This window comes from Lontra canadensis, unplaced genomic scaffold (assembly GCF_010015895.1).
Source record: "Lontra canadensis isolate GAN:19392208 unplaced genomic scaffold, GSC_riverotter_1.0 scaffold137, whole genome shotgun sequence".
Taxonomy (NCBI): domain Eukaryota; kingdom Metazoa; phylum Chordata; class Mammalia; order Carnivora; family Mustelidae; genus Lontra; species Lontra canadensis.
Genome location: NW_022631131.1, coordinates 2,727,601 through 2,750,207, shown reverse-complemented (window position 1 = coordinate 2,750,207; position 22,607 = coordinate 2,727,601). Strand labels below are relative to the sequence as shown.

The window sequence follows — 22,607 nt, the reverse complement described above, 5'->3', positions numbered from 1 at the left end:
ATAAATAAAATCTTTAAAAAAAAAAAAAGCTTCTTTCGCGCCATCATTTGGGAGTAGGGGGTGGACAGCAGATGACTGGGGAGTAGGAGGTAGAGCACAGATGTACACAGTTTAGCCCAGCATTCCAGGGAGTTATTATGCAGGTTGTCCTCGGAAGAACCTCACTTAGAGATACCCTTTTAGGAGGTGCAGGTAAAAAAGGTAGGCAGGCTAGCTGGCAGACCTCTGCCTTGGTAAATTTCATTCCTTCGGGGATTCCTCTCTTTGTTCTCAACAGAAGTTCCCTGGTTGTGAATCCAGATTATGAGGATGGGGGCCCTGGCCCTGGTGGGTGACGAGGGAGGAGGGGTGGAACTGGTCTGACTTCCACTGAGATTGTCGGAGAGCTTCGTTTCTAGGGGGCGGAGGTGGTGGGATTTCTTTCTTGTCTTCGACCAGAAGTTGTCCTGGGCACTGCCCAGCCCTTTCCTGGATCCATTGTCCTCTGTGGAAGACTCAAGAGCAGACAGCCTTCTTTACCTGGAGAACTGTCCTTGTAGCTTTATCCCGGGGCAAACCCCACACCTGCCTGCCCTGAAGTGGGGACTAGCAAGGTTGTAGCTTCTTCTCCCAACGCCACTGACTCTGATCTTTGTGGTACCCAGGGTGCTGCTGAGAAAATATTTTTTCAATGATCTCCTTTACCAATATGAGGAAACAGGTTTTTCAGCCTCCTAATCTAGTCATCAAGCAGACCCATGTCCTTTATCCAGAACAGAAATTTCTCATCTTACAGTCAGCTGATGTCATCTTTTCTGATTTCCTCTGTTACTACAAATTTATTTTTGTTTTTGCATTTTTCCTGTCATTTCCATGGGATTTGGGGAGTTGAAAGAGGCAAACGGAGATGCTCAGGGTTCTGGCTTATAGTTTGAATCCACTTACAATCTCTCCTGTTGTTCTCGTCCACTTTACTGTATTGTTGAATTCAGCAGCTCTGAGTTAACACCAGCCCGCTGAGAACTGAGTGACAGAAACCACAACTTTTGGCTTCTCCATAAAGATTTTGTCTTAGAGCCTCGATGAAAATCTCAAAACGTTGTTGGTTTGAAACTGTGCTAGACCCAAGGGGAAGGTGTGTAATTTCATCGGTTTCTCCTGCTGGCCAAGCTGTTAACTCAACAGAATGAAATGGAGAGCACAGACCACCAGAAACTTTTAGACAGCAGAGGACCAGGTGTCTCCTCGCCAAGGCTTTGGGTCATGACAAGAGCAGCTCAACAGAAATGGGGGGTGGACACTGAGACCTTCCTTTCTGACCAAGCATCTGTTCACTCATAGAAGGTCTTTGAGGTCTTGGAGTGGACAATGGCTTGTTACATCTAGGTCAATTACATAATAAATTACTCTATTTTCACAGTTCCTCAAAAACCGCCCGCTCATTTTTGCTTCCTTGCTCTCTGCAGTGACTCTGCCACAAATGCCCCTCCTTTCAACTCTTCCTGGCAAAACTCAACCCAGCCTGCAAGGTTTGACTTAGATGTCCCTGTAAAACCTTCCCTCGCTTCCCCAGCCAGGGCACCCACCTCCCTTTCTCTGGAACCCTGAAACAGACATTTACTATCTTTACTCAAACAACGACTGAGGGGTGACTTTATATTGCATGTTGTAGTAGTCAAGATACAGAGAAGATTGAAAATAAGCATAAAATAGGACCTCTGTGTGCAAGAATCGTATACATAATTCCAAGTTATTATGCAATGCTGGATTAAAGTGATGAGGTTGTTTATATGAGGGGCAACCACCTGGGGCCTTACACCTCCCAGGTCCCATGCAGGCCACCCAAAGGTTGAAGCTGACCCTTTGAACAGTGCAGGGTTTGGGGCACTGACCTCCATGCAGCTGAAAATCCAAGTATAACTGTCTAAAAACTTAATGACCAATAGCCTACTATTGCCAAAACCTCACTGATAACATAGTTGACTCATACATATTTCATATGTTATATGTATTATATACTATATTCTTATAATAAAGTAAACTAGGGAAAAGAAAACATTATAAAGAAAACCATCAGGCAGGGACACCTGGGTGGTTCAATTGGTTCGGCATCTGCCTTTGGCTTGGGTCATGATCCTGAGGTCCTAGGATGGAGTCCCTCATCGGGCTCCCTGCTCAGCGAGGAGCCTGCTTCTCCCTCTGTCTGCCACTCCCCCAGCTTATGCTCTCTCTCTCTTTCTCTGACAAATAAATAAAATCTTTTTTAAAAAGAAAAGAAAAAAATCATCAGGCATAGAAAATACATATACAGTATTTATATATTTTTTAAAAATCCACATGTAAGTAGACTGGCAAAGTTCAAGTCCATGTTGTTCAAGGGTGAACTCTATATTGAAGCACAGCAATTAGGAAGTGTACTACAGATCTGAAACTTTAGTATGCATAAGAATCACCTGAGGGCACTCTTCCAAGCTTGGTCCTAGGTGGGCATGGTCTGTGAGTAAGGAAATCAGCGAGAACTTAACCACCAGAGAAATGTGAAGAAATACCAGGAAATCAGCAAGCGGAAAAGAAAAGAAGATATCTTAACCACCTCTCAGAGAAAGCAGAGGGACTCTGAGATAATACAAAAAAAGCAGAAGGTAGCTAATGAGAAGTCTATGCAGACAAGAGAAAAATGATGACTATTTGGAAAAATCTGGGTCCTACGGCCAACTAGATATATCATAAGCTCAATGGTCAAAATTTTGTGCCGTGAACAGTCATATGTTATATCCTTATAAAACTAGTTTAAACTTTACCTTTCAACCTGACTTAGTGTAATGTTTCAGAAACATTTTTCAAAGAATAAAACACTAACCATGCATGTAGGGGAAAAAAAAAAAAAGAATTACCTGGAAGTCTTGTTTAAAATATAGATTGCTGGATCCTATCCCCAGAAATTCTAATTCAGTAGGACTGAGTGGAGCCCCCCAAAATCTGAATATCTAACAAGTTCTCAGGTATTGTTGGTGCTACAGGGTGGAATGAAAATTTGAAGAAAAACTCTCACTTTTGACTTTTTATATCAGCATTGTTTACAACTTTTACAAAGTAAAACTTTTATAAAAAGTTTACAACTTTTTATAAAAAGTCCATGTTTCTTTAGTAACCAAAAAATAATTTCAAAGAATTGAAAAAATAAATCTTTGTGGTCTTCTTAAGAACAAACAACAAAATGAGCCAGTTCTTGACTTGCGCTGATATTTGATTTTTTTTATGATGAAGCTTATCAGAGCTGTTTAATTATAAAATAAATATGCAGTTGAAGAAATTTTAAACATGGCTAAATAAGTCTGAAAACCAATTTTCAGTTTTTATTTATTTATTTTATTTTATTTATTTATTTGACACAGAGAGAGATCACAAGTAGGCAGAGAGGGAGAGAGAGAGAAAGAGAAGCAGGCTCCCCGCTGAGCAGAGAGCCCCATGCGGGGCTCGATCCCAAGACCCTGGGATCATGACCTGAGCCGAAGGCAGAGGCTTTAACCCACTGAACCACCCAGGCGCCCACAATTTTCAGTTTTCAAAAGCAAAAATCTTGGGGGGCCCCTGTCTGGCTCAGTTGGTAGAGCGAGCAGCTTTTGATCTTGGGGTTGTGAGTTTAAGTCTCATGTCAGGTAGAAATTACTTTAAAATTTTTCTTAATCTTTTTAAAAAACTTTTTTTAAGTAAAAATCTTGGGAGTTGTGCAAAATATCTAGAAAAATTGTCTAAAACTTCTTTAAAAAAAAAAAAAAACAGGGACACCTGGGTGGCTCAGTTGGCTAAACAGCCAACTCTTGATTTCCACTCGAGTCATGATCTTAGGGTCCTGGGGTCAAGCCTGCCTTGGGCTCTGTGCTTGGCATGGAATCTACTTGAGGTTCTCTCTTTCCTTCTCCCTCTGCCCCTCCCCACCATGCCCCCCTTCTCTTTTCAAATAAATAAATCTTTAAAAAATAAAACAAGGGGCCCCTGTGTGGCTCAGTCGTTTAAAGCCTCTGCCTTCGGCTCAGGTCATGGTCCCAGGGTCCTGGGATCAAGCCCAGCATCGGGCTCTCTGCTCAGCAGGGAGCCTGCTTTCCCCTCTCTCTGCCTGCCTCTCTGCCTACTTGTGATCTCTGATAAAAAAATAAATAAAATCTTTTTAAAAATAAATAAAAATAAGAAGTGAAACAAAAACTTCGAAGAGCTGTGCAGAAATCAAGGCATAAAACAGCAAATGTAAACATCTATATTTTTACTCTTTTGCTTCTAGAGCCACAGTGAAGATTTTAAAATACATAGCTTATTCCCTTCTCTCCCTTTTTTCTCCCCTTCATGTATTGATTCTCTTGGTGTGAACCAGGGGGCTCACCTGAGGACTCAGCTAGGACTGTGGCAGAGGGCATGATCCCCATGGTTGAGGCCAGTGTGACTGGGACTGAAGATACAGCCAGTATGGCCAGAGGATTTGGTATATGCAGAGGACAATGCAAAGAGGTAGATATATTGAGGTTAATGGGAGCCAGATTTCTCACTGTTAAAGCAGAGAGGGAAACACACAAAAAGGGAAGATTAAAACCAACCTTGTGGTCTTTACTTGGAATTAAATGTATTGGTATAAACTTTTGGTTTTTCTTATAGCTAGACTAATGATATAGAAATTGCTATAAATGTGTGAGATTGATATAATAGAATAATATATTAGCATATAATAGAATAATATAATACATACTATATATAATATATAGAGAATAATATAATAGAAATAGATATAAATTTATATACACATTTACACATATATGCTTCAATATATTTCCTAGTTTCCTGTCCACTAAGAGCTCAGACCTAAGAGCTATGCCCTTCCCATAAGCAATGAGCCCCTAGGGACCCAGATTTCTCAAAACTATCCTTTACTAATGGGAGCCAGGACTCACTGGAGATATGGTTGATTCCCAGAGGTGGGGCAAAGCATAAGATGAGCGTTGGGTCATGGTTTTCTGCCAAAAAGTTTTAAAAAATAGAAAAGGATAAGTCAGAAATCTTAAAATCTTCTAGAGAATGGGGTGGTAGTGCTGGGAGCCTCACAGGCAGGAGACCATTACTCACAGTGCAAGTGCCCACCACACCTTAACAGCAGCAGTAGTGGGAGATCCCCCATTATCACAACCCCTGCACTGAGGCAGTCACCCTCACTCTCTCTGCTCTGAGAGACAAAGAGCAGAGACAACAATTTGACAAAGACAACAATGGCATCATCCCAACAAAGGAACTTGGAACTGTCATGAGGTGTCTGGGTCAGAACCTAACAGAAGTCCAATGGCAAGATCTGATCAATGAGGTGGGTGCTGATGGTAATGGTACCATTGACTAACCAGAATTTTTTACTATGTTGGCTAGAAAAATAAAAGATACAGACAGTGAAGAAGAAATTCATGAGACACTCCCAGTCTTTGACAAGTATGGCACTGGTTACATCAGTGTAGCAAAACTACCTCATGTCACAACAAACTTGGCAGAAGAAGTCAATGAAATGATCAGAGAACCAGATACCGATGGAGATGGACAAGTCAACTATGAAGAATTCATATAGAGGATGACTGCAAAATGAAGACCTACTTTCAACTCCTTTTTCCCCCTCTGGAAGAATCCAATTGAATATTTTACTTATCTCTTGCAAAAAAAAAAAAATCACTTACTCATTCTGTTTCTCTACAGCAAAACTGAGTGTCAAAGCTACCTTAGGTCCACACACACAAAATCTGCACGTATCGGTTGGTTGTCCTATCCTTTAAAGATCAAGCTGTCATCAGTTTTACAATATAAATACTTGTACTACCTTAATGATCAAGAAGCATTTAGTGGATTCCTTGCAGTTCTGTTTGCTCATGATTAATACACTGTCTGAGATGACCAATTTTTCTTGCATGTTGCCTGATAATTGAGCACCATCAGGCATTTATGTTAAAAATGATAAGGGCGCCTGGGTGGCTCAGTGTGTTAAGCCTCTGCCTCCCACTCAGGTCATGATCTCAGGGTCCTGGGATCCAGTCAGGGTCTCTGCTCAGCAGGGAGCTTGCTTCCCCCACCCCTCTGCCTGCCTACTTGTGGTCTCTCTCTGTCAAATAAATAAATAAAATCTTTTTTAAAAAATGACAAATGAAAAAAAATTGAAAACCTATTCAAATGGATTCTAGTTCAACTTGTTAGTATAAATTGTCAGGGCTGGTTTACTGAAAACAAACATTTAAAATTGGTTTACCTCAAAATGTTGTGCAGAAAAATGGGTGAAGGATTAACTGTCTAGACATAGCCCCACTTAGCTGAGTGGTCCTCTTGTACTTCCATGTGTCCTGACCTATGGTGATGATGGCACTCATCCTGGTGGCATGCTGCATGTGTTGGCTTAGCATTGTCCTTGTTGTACTAGAGAAAAATAGGTGTCAGGATGTCACCATTCACACAAAGTTTTAAAAAGAAAGGGACCATCTTCGGACTCTGTTTTTAAAACCCTTCTGAACCATGACTTGGAGACAGCAGCATAGGCTGTGGTTGTGGACTCTACACAACCATCAACTTGCTGTTCAAGAAATTACAATTTATGTCTATTCCAAGTTGTAAATGCTAGCCTTTTTTTCCAATACAAAGACCATTAACTTTAAAAAAAAATCTAGAGAGAGGAAAAACCTGGAAAACAAACAAACACACACACACAGAAGTTCCTTCCCCCTTGCAAAAAAATTCTCATACTCTCAAGGTAGAATTCTATACCCAGCAAAAATATCCATCAAGTATGAGGGATGAGTAATGACTTCTTCAGACAAGTAGGAACTCTGAAAATATATGTCCTACACACTCTTTCTGTACTCTTTTTTTTTTTAAATCAATGTATGTGTTGCTTTGGAAAACATTTTTAATATTTTTAAAATAAGTTCCACATACTTAACCAGTGGGCAATAGAACATTTAAGGTCTCCATGTTGCTACCAAATTCTATTCATCCCACTGTATTGCAATTTTCATTTGCTCTTTTGAGTCCCTCCTTAAGCTAGGAGTCCTCTGAGGTCAGGGTCATCTTCATTTCCACCCTCTGAGCATAGCCCAGTACCTGGCATTTGATATTGTGGCAAAGAAGTGATGTAGTCATTAAACCCATTCCATTGTCCTCCTGAGCACACAGATGATCTATATTTTCCGTATTTTCATCATTAAGTTGGAGCCAGGTGACTTCATTCTGGCCATGGAGTGTAAGTGAAACTTGTTTATGTCATTTCTAGGACTGGTACATGAAAATCTCCCATCTCTCTTCTGCCTCTCCCCTTTGTAGCAAACTTGGAGGTCTTGTGTTAAAACTGGGGGAAACCACAGATAGAAGCCTTAGCCCCTGAACAGGTGCATGAACAGCCCTTCCCAACACACACACCGTCATCCCACTGCTCACAAACATTGGACTGCAAGTTGAGCGAGAAATAAGACTTCATTTAATTAATCCCCTAGATTTAGGGGTTGTTTATTATAGCAATTAGCATATACAGACTAAGGTAGATAGGAACTTAATAATTTCTTAGAAAATAAAGGGATTTCCTGTAAGTGTCCTAGCAACAACTTGGCTGGGAGGCTAAGTCTCCAGGAAAACACAGTAAACACTGTTTCCTTCCAACTCATGTACTCCCCAAAAACAACTTATTTCCTTAGATTGTTCCTAATGGCGATTGTTATTTGATTTGGAGAGTTTAGAGAGCATTGTTATCGAGGATAACAAATACAGAACATGTATGGCTATCTTGGCACTCCAGCATGTTTTCTGTGGGATGTACATCCTTCAACCAGCTCAATTTATTTATTCATGATTCTTCTAAAACACTTGTTTATAAATCACCTGCTACATGCTAGGCCCTGTGTGAATGGGCAAAGATAAAGAACAGGGGCTCCCTGCCCTGATGAGTCCAGTCAAGGAAAGAGGATGTGAACAGTCTTCTAATCAGAGCAGCAAGCAAAACAGGCCAAGGGCCCCCAACAAGAAGAGCATGGTAAAGGCCACTGGACTGAGGTGGATCTCTTCTGCATCCCAGTTATCCTGTAAAAATGAGCAAGTCCCTGGCCCTTCCTGGCCCCAATGCTCCTCCATAAATAGCCAGTTTAGACTAATCTAAGGATGGCAATACACAGCCTATGAGATGCACCCTAATGGGAACCACATGTTAGTCACAGCACTCCCTTTCAGGCATGTGGATATAGCCTCAGAATGGTGTCCAACGCAGAACTCTGGTCCACTCCTAATCAATGAAGCCTACTAGCCATCCCTGAACAAGGAGTTTTTTAGGTACCCATCAAGCTTCTCTGTAACAAAAGTCAGAAACCAGGAGAAGGTCCCAAAGGGATCCACCTGAGCTCAGAAAGGGCTCAGACTAAAGGCTTTGCAGAAAAGCCACACTAGCCAAGACACTTTCAGTGACAGCTTAGTGGGGATGGGAGAGTCCCACGTTTCTCCAGGGCATAGCAGTTAAGAACACAGACTTGGGAACTAGCCTGCCCAGGTTTGAACCCTGATTCCTCTTATCAACTGTTAAAGCTTGGGCAAGTTATTTATTATTTCTGTGCCTCAGTTTACTCAACTGTTGATTTAAAGATTAAATGGGCTAATATCCATAAAACATTTGGGACAGTGGCCAGTGCATATAGCTGTTATGTAATGTTTGTTAATTATCTACGGAGCATCGTGGCACTTCTTCACCCAAGGGTATGGTGAGAGGGCGGTGAGAAGGCTGGGAGCTGGAGGTTCTGCTTAAGTCAGTAAGTGAGGGGTTCCTAGCCCAGATTAGTAAGACCAGACTTGGGGGGTTCCAGGCCACATCTTGGTATCCCAAATCCTCTCGGATCTCTAGACGAAGAGATCCTGAATCTCCCCACATGGCCTTATTCCAGGCCCAGAACTGGAATTGGATGCAAGTGACCTCCCAGTCTTGAGATCTTGGATAAATTACGCAATAGTACCCCCAGGCCCTGTGCTGTGGCCTCCACCAAAAAAAGAGCTTATATCAAAGGAGTTAAATTTATTCCCACTAGGGATGGAAGGCAATCTCCTCCCTGAAATCTTGGCTCTCCAGGCTTCCCTTGCTCCACCCTCAACAACATGCAGGATATGAATTTGCTGAGGCATCGCTACTCCCTACTTCCTTTGTCATCTTAGTTCCCTCATTTTAAAAAATATTTTGCCTTGATGATCATCTCTCAACACCTCCTCAGCCCAGAAGCCTCCAAAGTCCCTACCAGGTCAGCTCTTCCCCTGCAGCAGCTCCCCAACAAGAGGATAAAGGTCTCCCCCGCCAGGAGGATGAAAGTCTCCATGGCAGCCATCTCCCTCTTCCTCATCCTCCTCATCACCTGCGCTCTGGGGAGAAAGCCTGAACAGTCCTCACGTGAGTGCAACACCTCATCTTCCTTCCAACCTGGTGCCCCTGGGGAAAGAAGTAGGAGTAAAGTTGCTGGGGATATAAGGAGGAGGGGTTCCAGAAGGAGGTCTGGGGTCTTCTGAAACTGGTTTCATCCTCACCTTCCAGGACTAGCCCCCCTTCCTTCCAAGGCCATGGAGTAAGCCTGTCTCTCTACTCCTTCAGTCCATCTCTCTCTGCCATTAAGTAAAAGTGGCCCACCCCATTTGGGGGACATTATCCCCAGGGAGATAGAGGAGTATTTTGGGGAGACCCTTAAGGCCACTTGTCTGTTTACCTCTTGAGATGGGAGCCACCTGGTTCCAGAGTCAGCCCCACCCCACGAGAGCAGCTTCAGTTAGGTGTGGGCTTAGGGGAACCATAACAGTGGGGGGTCACACCTCGACCACCCTTTCCCCAGCTTATTACTTGGGATGAACTGCCTTCATACACAACCAAAACTATGCCTGACCCTTCAATTTTACCTCGTCTCCTTTTCAGAAACTGGGAGGAAACAGAGGAGGTTATGGAAATAAATCTGATCTAACTTAATGGGAATCTGGGCAGTTTGATTTGCCTCTCTGAGAAGGCATTTGGAGCTTAGAGGGATAGGGTGGGAGTGGCCTCAGGGACCAGCGGACCCCTTATCTCATTCTTCGGGGAGGGAGGATGCTAACTGGGTGAAAGGACAGGCCTTGCCCTCCCACCCACACATACGCCCGTCCGTGGTGACCAAGGAGGCCACTGCTCGGACACTCCCGGTTCTGTCCAGGTTGGTCACATAACGTGCACACCCCCATCACTCCACTACATGACCACGGTGCCTCCTTTTCTCCAGGGCCCTTGGTCGGAAATGCCCTTCCTGCTATCTCCATAAGTCAAGCTTGACTGAATGTGTGATTGTCCCCCTCCAGCACCTCCTAGAAGAGCCATGAAATTCCAGAATCAGAAAATAAATGGAAAGTTCACCTAATCCAGAGATGTTTAACATTTTTTAGACAGTGGAACATTTCTTCAAGCAAATTCTTACTCAGAAATTTAGTATGTAAAACAGCAAAAAGAGCCAAAAGGGATACTATCCCCAAAACTTTACTCTTAAGTGCATGAGTATCTCTGAAACAGACTCCAAAGCCCCCAGACCCTCAGGGAGTAAAACCCCTCGGTGCAGAAACCACCAATCCAGTCCAACAGCCTCATTGACAGATGAGGAAACTAACTGGGGAATAAAGTTGCCATTGGCACAAAGCTAGCAAAGGCGAGGGGAGGTTGGGACCTGGGTGTCCTGACTCCCTGTCCTTGGGCCTTCGTGTCAGCTTCCTTCCCTCTTTGCAGGACAGGGGTTCAGTGGGGACACAGGCAGAAGGGGCAGATTTGGAAGGGCTGGGTCTGCACTCCCAACTGGCACGTGTCCCTGTCCCCCACGGGGATTTCTTCCAAATATTCCTCCTGTGTGGAGCATCTGTGCGAGCCTGCCCCACTGGAGTGGTGGGTAGTCCCTGCGAAGATTTGGGTTTTGCTAATCTTCAGTCTGGAATTGAAGGTCACCAGCCAGTCTTTCTAGGCACGGTGGAAGAGCAGAAAGGAAGGTGGTTGCTGAGGCAGGAGGAGGGAAAGAGAAACAAATCTGCACAATCCCATGTCCGAGTCCAGCGGGGCCACCTCCTCCTTCCTTCCCTCTTCCACCCTGTGTTGTGCGAAGCAGCCGGCAGGTCTGGCCTCTGACAACGAGCCCAGGCCCAGCTCCCCTCCCTGCTTTCTCCTCAGGAGGACCTTACCACCCGGCCGAGTGCTGCGTCAGCTACATTGCCCAGGCAATCCCACGTCACCGGATCACAGATTATTATGAGACCAGCAGCCAGTGCTCCAAGCCTGGAGTTGTGTAAGTAGAACCCCCACACCCTACTGGGAGACAAGGAGCCTGCAAGGTTGAGGGGGGGGTGAGGGAGGACGCAGAATGGAGACTCCCCAGATTGCCTCTCAGGGGCAGCAGCAGGCAGCGGAGGGGCAACCTGGGGGGTTTCTGGCCAGGCTGAGCCTGCAGGGAGCCAGGAGGAAGCAGACCCCATGGATGGGAAGGCAGCAGGGGCAGGGAAGGGAAGGCAGGAGGGCACTTCTAGGGGCAGGGGGAGCACGGAGACTTGATGGTTCCAGGGGTCCCCAGGAGCTGGAGAGCAGGTCTCAGAGAGGAGACTGGCCTTGAGCTGCCTCTAGCAAAGGAAGGAGCAACAGCCTAAGGGGGTGAGGTGTTTTCTAGGGAGGGCAGACCGGCTTTCACTTCCCAGCTGCTGGATGCCCCGTTGGCAACACTTCTCCCTTTTGTTTCACAGCTTCATCACCAAAAAGGGCCATTCCATATGTGCCAACCCCAGGGACGACTGGGTCCAGGACTACATCAAGGACCTGGAGGAGAAACGAGTGACCCGGAAGTAGTGCAGGAGGGCACAGCTGGCCATCTTAAAGAGAAGAGACCATGGCCCCCTTCCCAGCCCCAACTCCCCGCCCCAGCCACCTCTCGGGAGCTGCCTTGCCATGAATTAAAGACCTTGAATTCACACCCTCCCTGCCCTTGCTCAATTCTATGGAATCTCCTCATTGGAGCCCAGCCAGAGTGGCACCCTCAGCATCAGGCTTCACTCTGCAGAAGTGAGGTCTGCCCTGAATGCAAAAAACAGGTCAGGCCTGTGATGGGGGTAGCGGGAAGCTGAGGCCACCTTTACACAAATCATCATGATGGTAACAAATACCATTGTCTTAGCACTTTCTATCCTCCTGTCTGCTAAGTAGCCTATGTGTATTATCTTATATGTGTATTATCTTATATAATATGTATATTATCTTATATAAGCTACACAAGTGTAAAGCTAAAAGCTATCACCTGATTTTTCCGGTAAATCTTCATAAAGCCTTCTTCATAGCGGCCAATCTTCAAATGCCTTCGTTTTGTCCCGCTCCCAAGGCCCTTGTTCCCAGCCATCTGGGGTAAGAATGATTTGGGGACATATGTTAATCCAACCCTTCCCCTCCACTTATATACATCAGGTTGTACTGTATTGTTAGGGCCATTTTTGTGTCCTCCACAAGGCCTAACAGAAAGCCTGGCCTATAGCAGGTGCTCAGGAAATGGATGGATGGATGGATGGGAAGAGATGGGGCAGGAATCAAGAGGAGGCTGTGCTCCATGAATAACACCCAGCTGCCCCCAAAGTTTCTCATACCCATCTTCAGAATCCCAGGGGCAGCTCTGTGTTCCCGGAGTAAGAACATGTCCAGGGTAGGCACTGTGGCCATGCTTCCCTAGCCACCGGCCTTCCAAGACCAGGGCCAAGAGGAGGCTTGTATGCTAAAGGTACAACCAAGCTTCTCCAGACCTCCTTGCCTCCATAAACAGCACCCAAAGGAGTATCCCCCAGACATACCCTTTCTACCCTCATAAAAAGCCACAGCTTTACCACCACTAACTGAACTTGAACCCAGCAGGACTAAAGGCATTATACAACTTCTCCTTATTTACGAGCAGTCATGCAAAACAGGAAGCCCCATAAGGGTCTCAATCTGGCCCTGCCTCCCTCTACTCTCATTTACTGAAACACTCCCCCCTTGGCCTCTACAGCTTGCAGTCCATCAACAGCAAAAACTCCTGGATCTCCCATCTCTTCTCTGAATCTGCCTTCAACCACAGGTATGGGGTCCTGAGGCAGTGTGAAGAGAAAAGATGCTGAGGGATAGGTCAGCCCTGGTTAAGGCCAGGGCTCAGAAGCTGGAAGTCTGGGACACAGAGGCAGGTTGTCAGGTGCATGATGTTGGAGCGCCCTCTGCTGGCCATCATTGGTCACAGAGGCGGGGTGGGTGAACCCTTATCGCAGATAGGCAGGAGGAATGGCCAGCTAGACCTAAAACTGGTTCAGAGTCCAAGGTCCAAAGAGTTAAAAAAATAAAAAATAAATAAATAAAAAATCAACAAGCCAAACACGTCAGCAATAAACGAGGATCCAAGGATCAACACATTGTTTTTCTCTATGTATTAGTAACATAATCTGTAACAGGAACAAGTGTGAGCTCAGTCAGGTGTCCTTAGACTGGGAACGGGGGACATGGTTTTCAGAGACCCAAACCCTAACCCTTGCCCCAGTCTGTGCACTCTCTAATCCTGCTTTATGGTCACCTTCCCAATGACAGTTCCACCCTCCCCCCCCCAAAATAAAGATGGGTGTCAAGTAAGGTGGAGAAATCACATGGATCCGATTTTCAGAACTGCCTGCCTCCCACCTGTGTGACCTGGGAGAATTTCTTTAACTTCTCCAAGCCTCAGAGGCCTCATTTTTAAAACAGAGAATCTCGGCTTCACTACTGCAAGGATTAAATAAAAGAAGGCATACACAGTGGCTGACACCCAGCACACACGAACTACATGCGCCCTTTCTCCAGTCCTCTCCTTCCACTGAACTTACATCTTACTAATTCAACTGTGCCAGGTCCCGCCCCACTCTTTCAGCAAACACGGAGGGAGGCACCGCCTCTCTCCCCCACCGGCTCTGGAGCAGTCAGAGTCCAGAGAGCCGTGAAGTCAGACAGGACGACCAGCCTTTCTCCCGAAGCTGAAGTGCCCCCCTGAGAGGATGAAGGTCTCCGGGGCTGCCCTCTTTCTCCTCATCCTCATCCTCACCACTCCTGCTTTGCACAGCCAGTCAAGTGAGTCCACCTGTCTTTGGAGGGCAGGAATGAGAGAGGGAGACGGGGCAGCGGGCAGCGAGGTGATGCCAAGAGCCCTGTCACGTCTCTGTCATCAGTCGCAGGGCCTCCCCCCTTCCCACAGACACACCTGCTGTTCACAAACTCTTCCCTTCAGAAGCAGAGCTGGGCTGGGGTCATCGTGCAGTTTCAGGAAGCTGGGTCAAGGTCACGTCAGGGTCCAAAGGATGGAGAACAGGAATGATCCTTTGGGGGAGCCAAGGAAGTAACTGAAGAGATAATAAAAATGAGCAATGAAAGGAGAGCAAGACAGGTGGACGAGAAAAGCAGCAGATGCTCTGGGAGAGTGGGACGAAAGGTGTTGGGGAGGCGGCTGTGCCCAGGAGTGGGGACTCTGAACCTAGACACCCCTTCACTGCAGAGTCTGGCACAGATTTCTGGGACTAACATGGCAGCCAAAAGAAGGCCCAATGGGATGCCCAGGTGTACAGTGCAAGGATTTCATGGCCTCTATCCTTATTCCTCAGCCCAGGTCTGGGGAATGGGCATAAAGTCCATAGAAAAGTCCACATAGAAAAGAGGAAAAGCCCATAGAAAAGAGGAAAAGAGGATGGGGTAGAAAGTTTTTGGAGCCATGGGAGGCTTAGGACCTATGGAAAACAAGGTTTGTCTAGCCTACTTTCTACCCCTGACTCAACCACCATTTATGAAAGAAACCACATCCCACCTTCAGGTGCCCCAGCCCTTCTTTTCTCTCTGAGGCTACCCCGGGCATGTGGTCTGGCTGGACTCTGCGTGTATGAGCCCTCAGGGGAGCAAGGGTCACACACACCATGGAATCTGCCCACACACTCTCAAAATGCCCCTGAACTCTGTAAACTTTGCTTTGAGTACTGAGGTCATGGACATCACTATGAGCACAGCTGCAACTGGTGGGTGGCAGGAGGCAACCGTGCCCTTAGGGAAGGTCGAACAGACCACTGCAATGGGTTCAGTTTTTCAAAAAGAGAAAATGGACCACCCAAAGCATGGATGGGCCAAATGGTACTCTCGTGATATTCCCGTCTTGGCCACCGGCTGGAAGCAAGGGGTCAGGCTGCAAAAGGTTTTGCACTCTGCAGTTTTGGGGGATGGGGAAGGTCTCTGCCTGCCATCCTCTGTGATATCCCGAACTGATGAGCAGCCAGAGCTCAAGGGAAACACAGTCTTAACAACCGAGGCCAGCATCCTGTCAGCATCAAAGAGAGGCGGGAAAGTGGCATTTCCAGGCAAGAAGAATGGTCATTCCTACCATCTGCTCTTAATTATAATAAACACTTGACAGACTTTCTATGCACTATGCTCTGAATTAAGGGTTTTACCAGCATTTTCTCAACTAACCCTCACCCAGATTCTAGGATAGAAGCATCTTTTTACCCTCGTTTTATAGATGAGAACTAGAGAGATAAAACCTACCCATGATCCAAATCATTTAGTCAAGATTCCTCTTCAAGATGTCTGACCCGAAGCCTAAATTCAAACACTTTTCTTCCCGCCCTAACTTCTCTAGCTCATTGCTCGTCTCACCCTCCTCTCCCGGACGTCAGCCCCTCTAATACCTCTGGATTGAGTCCACACTCCCCTCCCACAGTTCAGGTGTGCTGGTCATCCCCCACCCCAATTTCATCTTCTCTTTTTTATTATTATTAGTATTTATTTGAGAGAGAGAGCATGAGTCGGGGTGGGGAAGGGCAGAAGGAAAGGGAGAAGCAGGTGCTCCACCGAGCAGGGAGCCTGACTGATGGGCTCCATCCAGGACCCCAGGATCATGACCTGAGCCAATGGCAGACGCTTAACTGACTGAGCCACCCAGGCACCCCAATTTCATCTCTTATGTCTTTCTTCTCACATTGCATTCCAGCCATCTGCAACTGCTCGGTGCTCCCGCACACACAGTTTCCCCCACCTTTGGACCTTCATACCATTCTTTCTTCCAGACCCCACAACCCCTTTGTCTGTCTCAGTCCTGCTCAGCCTTCAAGAATCAAGCCAGGCCCCGCGTGCTATGGGACTTCTTCCGCAGCCACCCAGGCTGGGCTAGGTGTCTCTCATTCTGTTCCCAAAGCACCTTGTGCCAAATTCTGTTCTATCCCAGACCACGTTCACTGTAGTATTTACCTCTTCACTTTCCCTTTTCACCCCGACTAGACTGGGAGATACTCAAGAGGTTGTGACTGTGGCTTCCTCATGCTTTTTGCCCCCTGAGAGCTTGGCATATAATAGGAGCCAGTACATGTTTGCCAAACCAAGCCCTGGCGCACCAGCAAAGGTGAATAACCAAGGCATTTGCACTCAGTGAAGCTCAGTTCAGAAGCTGGAGGTTCTACATGTGTGTCCTCCCCCACCCTTTTTTCACTTTCTCTGTTACCCATCAAGCTATCATCAGCCCCTGCTAACAGATGGCTTTGCCATTGGAGGTGTGGAATGCAAGGGATGGGAGTTGAAGGTAGGCAACCATGGGCTCCCTTTACACATGCTTGGCTCAGCTTTCAATGTGATTCCCTCAGAAAGTCCTGCGTCGTTGAACAGTTCTCACACCTGCTGCCTGAAGCATCATGAGAAAGTAATGCCAAGGAAAACGGTGGTGGGATACAGAAGGGCCCTCAACTGCTACCTGCCGGCAATCATGTAAGCATTCCCTGCAGACACTTCTGTGGAGGGGAGAGGGGAACCCGGGGCAGGAAGGAGATGCGCAGAGCCAGGAAGTCTCCAAGAGAGAAGGAGCGGAGGAGTCGTGATTAAAGACCCGGCCTTTGAATCTCACAGGCAGGCCTGGGTTTAATTCTTGACTTTGCCACTTGGAGCTGTGTGGGCCAATAAATGGCAGCCATCTTGGCTGAGCGGGGAACAGGCTGAAACAAGGGTGATGAGGTCTAGAACCCAGACAGGGAGGCCTTCTGAGGGAACTCAGGTCGGGGAGGCCCAGGGAGGCCGTGAAGAGTAGGAGACAAGCCCCATGCGAGCTAGGAATGGGGGAGTGTGGACTGGACTCCCCACCCCACTCTGTGACCACTGACCATCTACTTCTGCCTCCACAGCTTTGTCACCAAAAAGAACCGAGAGATCTGTGCCAACCCCCAAAATGAATGGGTCCAAAAGTACATCAAGGATCCCAAGATACCTTTGCTGCCTCCCAGGAACTTGGCCCAGGCTAGAAGTGTTAGGCCATAGGAAGGCCACACCACCACAGCTCTCCACGACCATCAGGCCTCTGTGGGAGCCCAGGTTCTGTAAAGAAAGGGGCAGGCCTGTGAAAATGCGGCATCTGGGGTCCGGGGCCGGCATGTGGTCTGAATGAGAAGCTAATTAAATGTACTTTAAACATGTTCTCAATCTCTGGAGGAAATGCCAAAGTTAAGGGAGACGGGGAGAAATGCATTCTTAATACACAGAAATACGTATTTCACATCCTTCTCGTTCTTTCATCACCTCACCTCGCCCCCCCACACCAGCCGTCCCAGATAATTATGCTCAGCTTCCAGCCATCCGGAACCTCTCTTGCCTCTGACTCATTAAAACCCACACAGAATTCTTGACTTTCCCCGTCCATCTTCATCCCTTTATTAGATCTCTTCTTTTCTTTTAAAACACAGAGCCTTTTTTTTTTTTAAGCAGGTCAGAGTGGGAAACTTCACATGTTAATAGTTTTTGGCCTTGTCGCAGAGGTTTTGCTAGATCCCCCAATATGCGGATATGTGGTCTTCCCCAGGCAGGGCCAGACCGGAGACAGAAGTAGGGATCTCAGCTCCCGACTGAGCCACTGTCCTGTGTCACACTGCATGTCTCCAGGGCTTACCCAGGATGCAGGACTTGTCAGGGGCTTCATTCCTTCTTGAGGACAAATAATGTGGCATTGTGCGTATGCACCACATCACTCCTTCCTCCATCAGTGGGTGTCTCGGTACCCATGCCCCTTTCCTTCACATTAGCCAGAGTTAGTGGATCTTGGTTTCTGTTACATGTGCCCCAAGCACTTTAACTTGTATGGTTATCAATCTCCAGCCAGGGGTTCAGAGGCAGGTAAGGGTCCGAGGCTCTGACCTACATGCTTCCTGCCCTTGTCCCTCACAGGGAGCCTGTGTTAGAACCTCCCGGAAGCTCCTGCTCCTTGATCTAGGGATTTCTCTCCACCTTTCTTGCTGTCGGAGCTGAGGAGTTAAAAGCTGAATATGACTAAAAGCCTCCCTCTAGTAGCTCACAACCCAGGGAGGCCAGAATCACTAACAAATACAACGCAGTCAGGCCTAGGCCTTTGTTTCCAGAGGCCAACTTGGACATGGAGGGGTGGCAGGGCTTAGCCTGACACAGGAGCCAGGACAAGTTCAACATGTACACCCAAGGCAGCAGGAAGTTTCGAAGTCCTGAGCCAGCACCAGGGTCAAAGTCAGGGAACCAGAGTTCAAAGCCTAAATGACAGGATAGGGATGGGGTTGAAAACAGGAAGCACAGGCCAGGGCCAGGATCCTGACAAGCTGGAAAGGAAATGTTTATTCTCTTTCTCTCTCTCTCTCTCTCTCTGGGTCCATCAGAGTTCAGAGGGGAGATGTCAGTCTGAAAACCTAATTGAAAGTCTATATACAAAGTCAAAGTCCCATCCTAGCACATCATATAAAGCTTGCCAGAAACTCCTAACAGTTCAGCACTGGAAGTACTTTCCTTGGGAGCTTTCAATTGTTTTTAAAGAGGGCTCTTCCTAGTCTTTTCAAGGTACACAGATGTCTGGCTTTAAACACACACACACAAACACGAAGGACCCCCTCACTGGGGACACACAATGATCTGCACCCCTGACCATCCTAAAGCAAAGACCTCACCCACATAAACCAACCAGCTCACATGACTGTCAGCCTTGTGGGATGGAGGTGGTTGATGGGGGGGGCGGGGGAGGGGGAGGAAAATAAGGCCTGGCATAGGGGTCGCTTTCACTGCTACGTCAGAGAAAGGCCTTTGCCTTAGGACAGGTGACGACCACACACAGCAACATGGGGAGACCAGTGGGTGAGACAGGAAGGCATGAACATGAGGAAGCGATTCTGGGTAGTACAAAGAAAATTCAAATGCAGTAAGAGGCCTGACCACATGTCCCCTCTCCGTGCATTCGTTCACTGCCCCATGAGGACTTGAACCAGATGATGGGTGTCCTAAGGCCAGCTTCGGTGGGGCCAGTAAGAAATGTTATTTGGCCCCGGAGTGGCCTTTGAAAATAAGCTGAGTGAACACGCCTTCTCCCCACAAGAGGGGACATACCTCGATGCGCGTGTGTGAGTGACCAGTGGAGAGTCGTCAGCAGCCTGAGCTAGGATTACAGGACAGGGTTGATGCAATGGTTTAAAATCACTGGCTCCAAATTGAGAAAGGCAAAATCTAGGCTCAAATCCCAACTCTGCCATTTACTGCGAGACCTTGGGCAACGACGAAATCCTCCCAAGCCTCAGTTTTGACGTTTATAAAATAGGTCAAATAACAGTACCTACTTCCGGATGTGGAGAGGGTTAGGGGACTGCTTAGCACAGAGCATGTGCTCAGTAGATGAGCCTTATTATTCCATCATCTGACTTTCCTTTAAGACCGTAGGATGTAGGACAGAAAGAAGCTTTCTCTCATTGGGAGATAAGGGAACCACGGTTCAGAGAAGGAAGAGCGACTTGCCCAAGGCTGCACTATGAGACATCGGCAGACCTGGCATTAAAAATGGGGGCTAGATCTTAAACAGAAGAAGCTTCTGTTCTCCATGAGGCTGAGGACTGTGTGAGTATAGGGAAAACTAGATCCACCTCACCAAGACAGCAATAGCTCAAGACCTGAGAGCCTCCTTTTCCCTGATCTGGGATCCTGAGACCCTGACTTCTGTGTGGTTATCCTGTCATTGCTGCCAAGAAGTGTTGAGGAAACAACGGGCAGACGCAGGGAGGGATGGTGCATCTCTCCAGAGCCTGGTGTTTACCAGCGATGGCCTTTTCCTCTTTGAGTCAAGTTTCCTTATCTGCAAAATGGAGCTGACCCCTTACAAAGCTGTTGTGACAATCCCCAGTTACAGGGTCTGGCACAAGCACTATAATAAAATGGAAAATTTTACCCTCTTAACAGCTAGAGCAAGAACTCTTTTCATGGAGGAAACAATCTCTGGTAAGGAAATGTGTCAGTAACCCCAGTTAAGACAGGAAAGTCCCCCAGGACAGGACTACAGACTGGGGCCAAGACCAGGGGGAGGGGTGAACCAAGAGGAGGGACTGTGTTGCCTTTGAGAGCCAGAAAAGTGTTGGGGAGAGCGGTTGGGGAAGCAGCTGGGGCCAGTGAACAGTGGGACCTTCTTCCTCCCTGAAGCCCTCAAGAGTCCCATCAATTATGCAGCTCCCAGAATATTTGACGTAAATGATTTGGGGGGAAGTGAGAAGGGGGATCACTCCCTGGTGAGGTTCACATGGAAGTGAGACAGGGCCAGCACCCCAGGACAAGGAATTAGAGATTGAGAAATGTGAAGTCAGTCCTTGGAAAGTCACCGAAGTCTTGCAGAAATTTTGGATTGCCCCAGGCAGTAGAAGTGGGAGGGGGGGTGGGGTAGTGAAAGGACTTCCCAGCAGTTCTCAAGATCCAGGGATGTGCCCAGCATGGCTCCTTCAGACTGGGTGGTGAGGAAAGGCCTCACCAAGGAGGTAACATGCAACCTGATGGCTCAATGATGATCACATGAGGAATGAAGTTTTCCAAGCAGGGGGCATGGCCAGTGCAACGTACTGGGCAGGAACCAGCTGGGGGAGCAGGAGCAGTGCTGCTGGAGCATATGGCCAGGACAGCGGGATGAGCAACCAGGAAGGCGATAGCAGGACAGGGTTCTTTGGGAGCCAGAGTAAGGGGAGTATGATTTATATCAGGGGAAGGGAAAGCCATTAGGGATGGTGTTAAGCAGCCACAGAGCATCGCCTGATCCATCTGTTTAAAGAAACCTGGCCAAGGGTGCCTGGGTGGCTCAGTGGGGTAAAGCCTCTGCTTCTGGCTCAGGTCAGGATCCCAGAGCCCTGGGATCGAGCCCCACATAGGGCTCTCGGCTCAGCAGGAGGCCTGCTTCTCTTCCTCTCTCTCTCTCTGCCTGCCTCTCTGCCTACTTGTGATCTCTATCAAATAAATAAATAAATAAATCTTTAAAAAAATAAAAAAATAAAGAAACCTGGCTGCTCTGCAGACATGGATTCCTGGAGGCAAGGGAGACCCGTCTGGACAACCTGCAGCGATCCAGGCCACAGATGATGGTGCCTGGGGCCAGGGAGGAAGTGGTGAAGGTAGCCGAAAAGGAGCAGATTAGGGAAATGCTTAGGGGACAGAACAGAATAGAAATACTGAGAAAGATTTGGGCTTGAGCAAGTAGGTGGATGTTGGCACAAGTTCTAGAAATGGGGAAGTCTGGGGGGCAAGCAAGTTAGGGAATGGAATCAGGATAGGGATATGACAATTTTGAAACACTTGTTAGGCATTTATGTAGCCATCCTGGGCAGGGAGTTGGTTGTGAGTCTGGAATGCCAGAGAAAGCTCAAGCTGGAGATGTAAAGCCATGAGACCAGACAGGGTCAGGTAGGAAGGTGATGAGCAGTGGGTTCTGGGGTCCCTTTGGAGATAGATCAGAGCAGGAGCCACACAGAAATGGGAGGGAGGAGAAGCCAGGAGGGCAGCAGGAGATCCAAGACAGTGTGTGGTGACCCTCCAGCCAAAAGAAAATAATTCAAGAAAAAGGGAAGACTCAAACATGATGAGTGCAGCCAGAAGTAAAAGAAGAACAGAGAAATGGCCATTGGATTTGACCCATGAATGTCCAGTGACCTGGACTAGCACAGATAGAAGTCTAACCGAAGAGGGTGAGAGAACAGGGCTACAGAAGTAGGGACCAGGACCCTAAATGGGTAACTCTTCTAACAGCTATTTTGTGAAGGGAAACAGAACTTAAGGTTGGAACCAGAAGCAGGAATGGGCTCAAGGGAGGATTTTTTTTTTTTTTTAATGTAAGAATTTAGAGAGTGTCTGTGTGTGAATGTACAAAGTATTCAACCTCGGGGCGCGTGGGTGGCTCAGTGGGTTAAGCCTCTGCCTTCAGCTCAGGTCATGTTCCCAGGATCCTGGGATCGAGACCCACATCGGGCTCTCTGCTCATCAGGGAACCTGCTTCCCTTCCTCTCTCTCTGCCTGCCTCTCTGCCTACTTGTGATCTCTGTCTGTCAAATAAATAATAAATAAAATCTTTAAAAAAGTAATCAACCTCTCCGAGCTTCACTTTCCTGTTCTATAAAACAGAGACCAAAACAAACACCTACAATTGCAGGTTATTAGGAAAATCACACCAGTCACCATATGCCAAGTGTCCAGTCCTGTGCCTGGTTCATAGCAGAGTCAGCACTTAGGGCTCCCGTGTCAGAGAAAGAGTGCTTGCACGCAGCAGGTTCTCACTGGTAAGGGAAGGAGGACCGTTTTCAGTTCCCAC

General features: G+C 47.2%; 3 protein-coding genes and 1 pseudogene across 3 annotated transcripts; all 4 read left to right on the top strand.

Moving 5' to 3' along the window:
- Positions 1-309: 309 nt before the first annotated feature.
- Positions 310-2,660, top strand: LOC116858490 (small EDRK-rich factor 1-like). Its single transcript, XM_032843295.1, has 2 exons — positions 310-331; positions 2,485-2,660. The coding sequence occupies exons 1-2, from the start codon at positions 310-312 to the stop codon at positions 2,658-2,660; spliced, it is 198 nt and encodes a 65-aa protein (XP_032699186.1).
- A 2,561-nt stretch (positions 2,661-5,221) lies between these two features.
- On the top strand, positions 5,222-5,593 carry LOC116858468 (annotated as a pseudogene).
- Positions 5,594-9,163: 3,570 nt separating this feature from the next.
- CCL14 (C-C motif chemokine ligand 14) lies at positions 9,164-12,155 on the top strand. The gene is made up of 3 exons (XM_032843263.1): positions 9,164-9,400; positions 11,177-11,291; positions 11,740-12,155. The coding sequence occupies exons 1-3, from the start codon at positions 9,202-9,204 to the stop codon at positions 11,840-11,842; spliced, it is 417 nt and encodes a 138-aa protein (XP_032699154.1). The 5' UTR covers positions 9,164-9,201; the 3' UTR covers positions 11,843-12,155.
- Positions 12,156-13,950: 1,795 nt separating this feature from the next.
- On the top strand, positions 13,951-17,546 carry CCL16 (C-C motif chemokine ligand 16). The gene is made up of 3 exons (XM_032843264.1): positions 13,951-14,101; positions 16,648-16,768; positions 17,179-17,546. The coding sequence occupies exons 1-3, from the start codon at positions 14,029-14,031 to the stop codon at positions 17,309-17,311; spliced, it is 327 nt and encodes a 108-aa protein (XP_032699155.1). The 5' UTR covers positions 13,951-14,028; the 3' UTR covers positions 17,312-17,546.
- Positions 17,547-22,607: the final 5,061 nt, after the last annotated feature.

Bases quoted from the DNA above. Each gene is read 5' to 3' on its own strand.
- LOC116858490 (XM_032843295.1), top strand. From the start codon at position 310: ATGGGGGCCCTGGCCCTGGTGG. The intron at 332-2,484 runs GTGACGAGGGAG...TCTGTGAGTAAG, and splicing joins GGGGGCCCTGGCCCTGGTGG to GAAATCAGCGAGAACTTAAC.
- CCL14 (XM_032843263.1), top strand. From the start codon at position 9,202: ATGATCATCTCTCAACACCTCCTCAGCCCAGAAGCCTCCAAAGTCCCT. The intron at 9,401-11,176 runs GTGAGTGCAACA...CTTTCTCCTCAG, and splicing joins AAAGCCTGAACAGTCCTCAC to GAGGACCTTACCACCCGGCC. The intron at 11,292-11,739 runs GTAAGTAGAACC...TTTGTTTCACAG, and splicing joins TGCTCCAAGCCTGGAGTTGT to CTTCATCACCAAAAAGGGCC.
- CCL16 (XM_032843264.1), top strand. From the start codon at position 14,029: ATGAAGGTCTCCGGGGCTGCCCTCTTTCTCCTCATCCTCATCCTCACC. The intron at 14,102-16,647 runs GTGAGTCCACCT...TGATTCCCTCAG, and splicing joins TGCTTTGCACAGCCAGTCAA to AAAGTCCTGCGTCGTTGAAC. The intron at 16,769-17,178 runs GTAAGCATTCCC...CTGCCTCCACAG, and splicing joins TGCTACCTGCCGGCAATCAT to CTTTGTCACCAAAAAGAACC.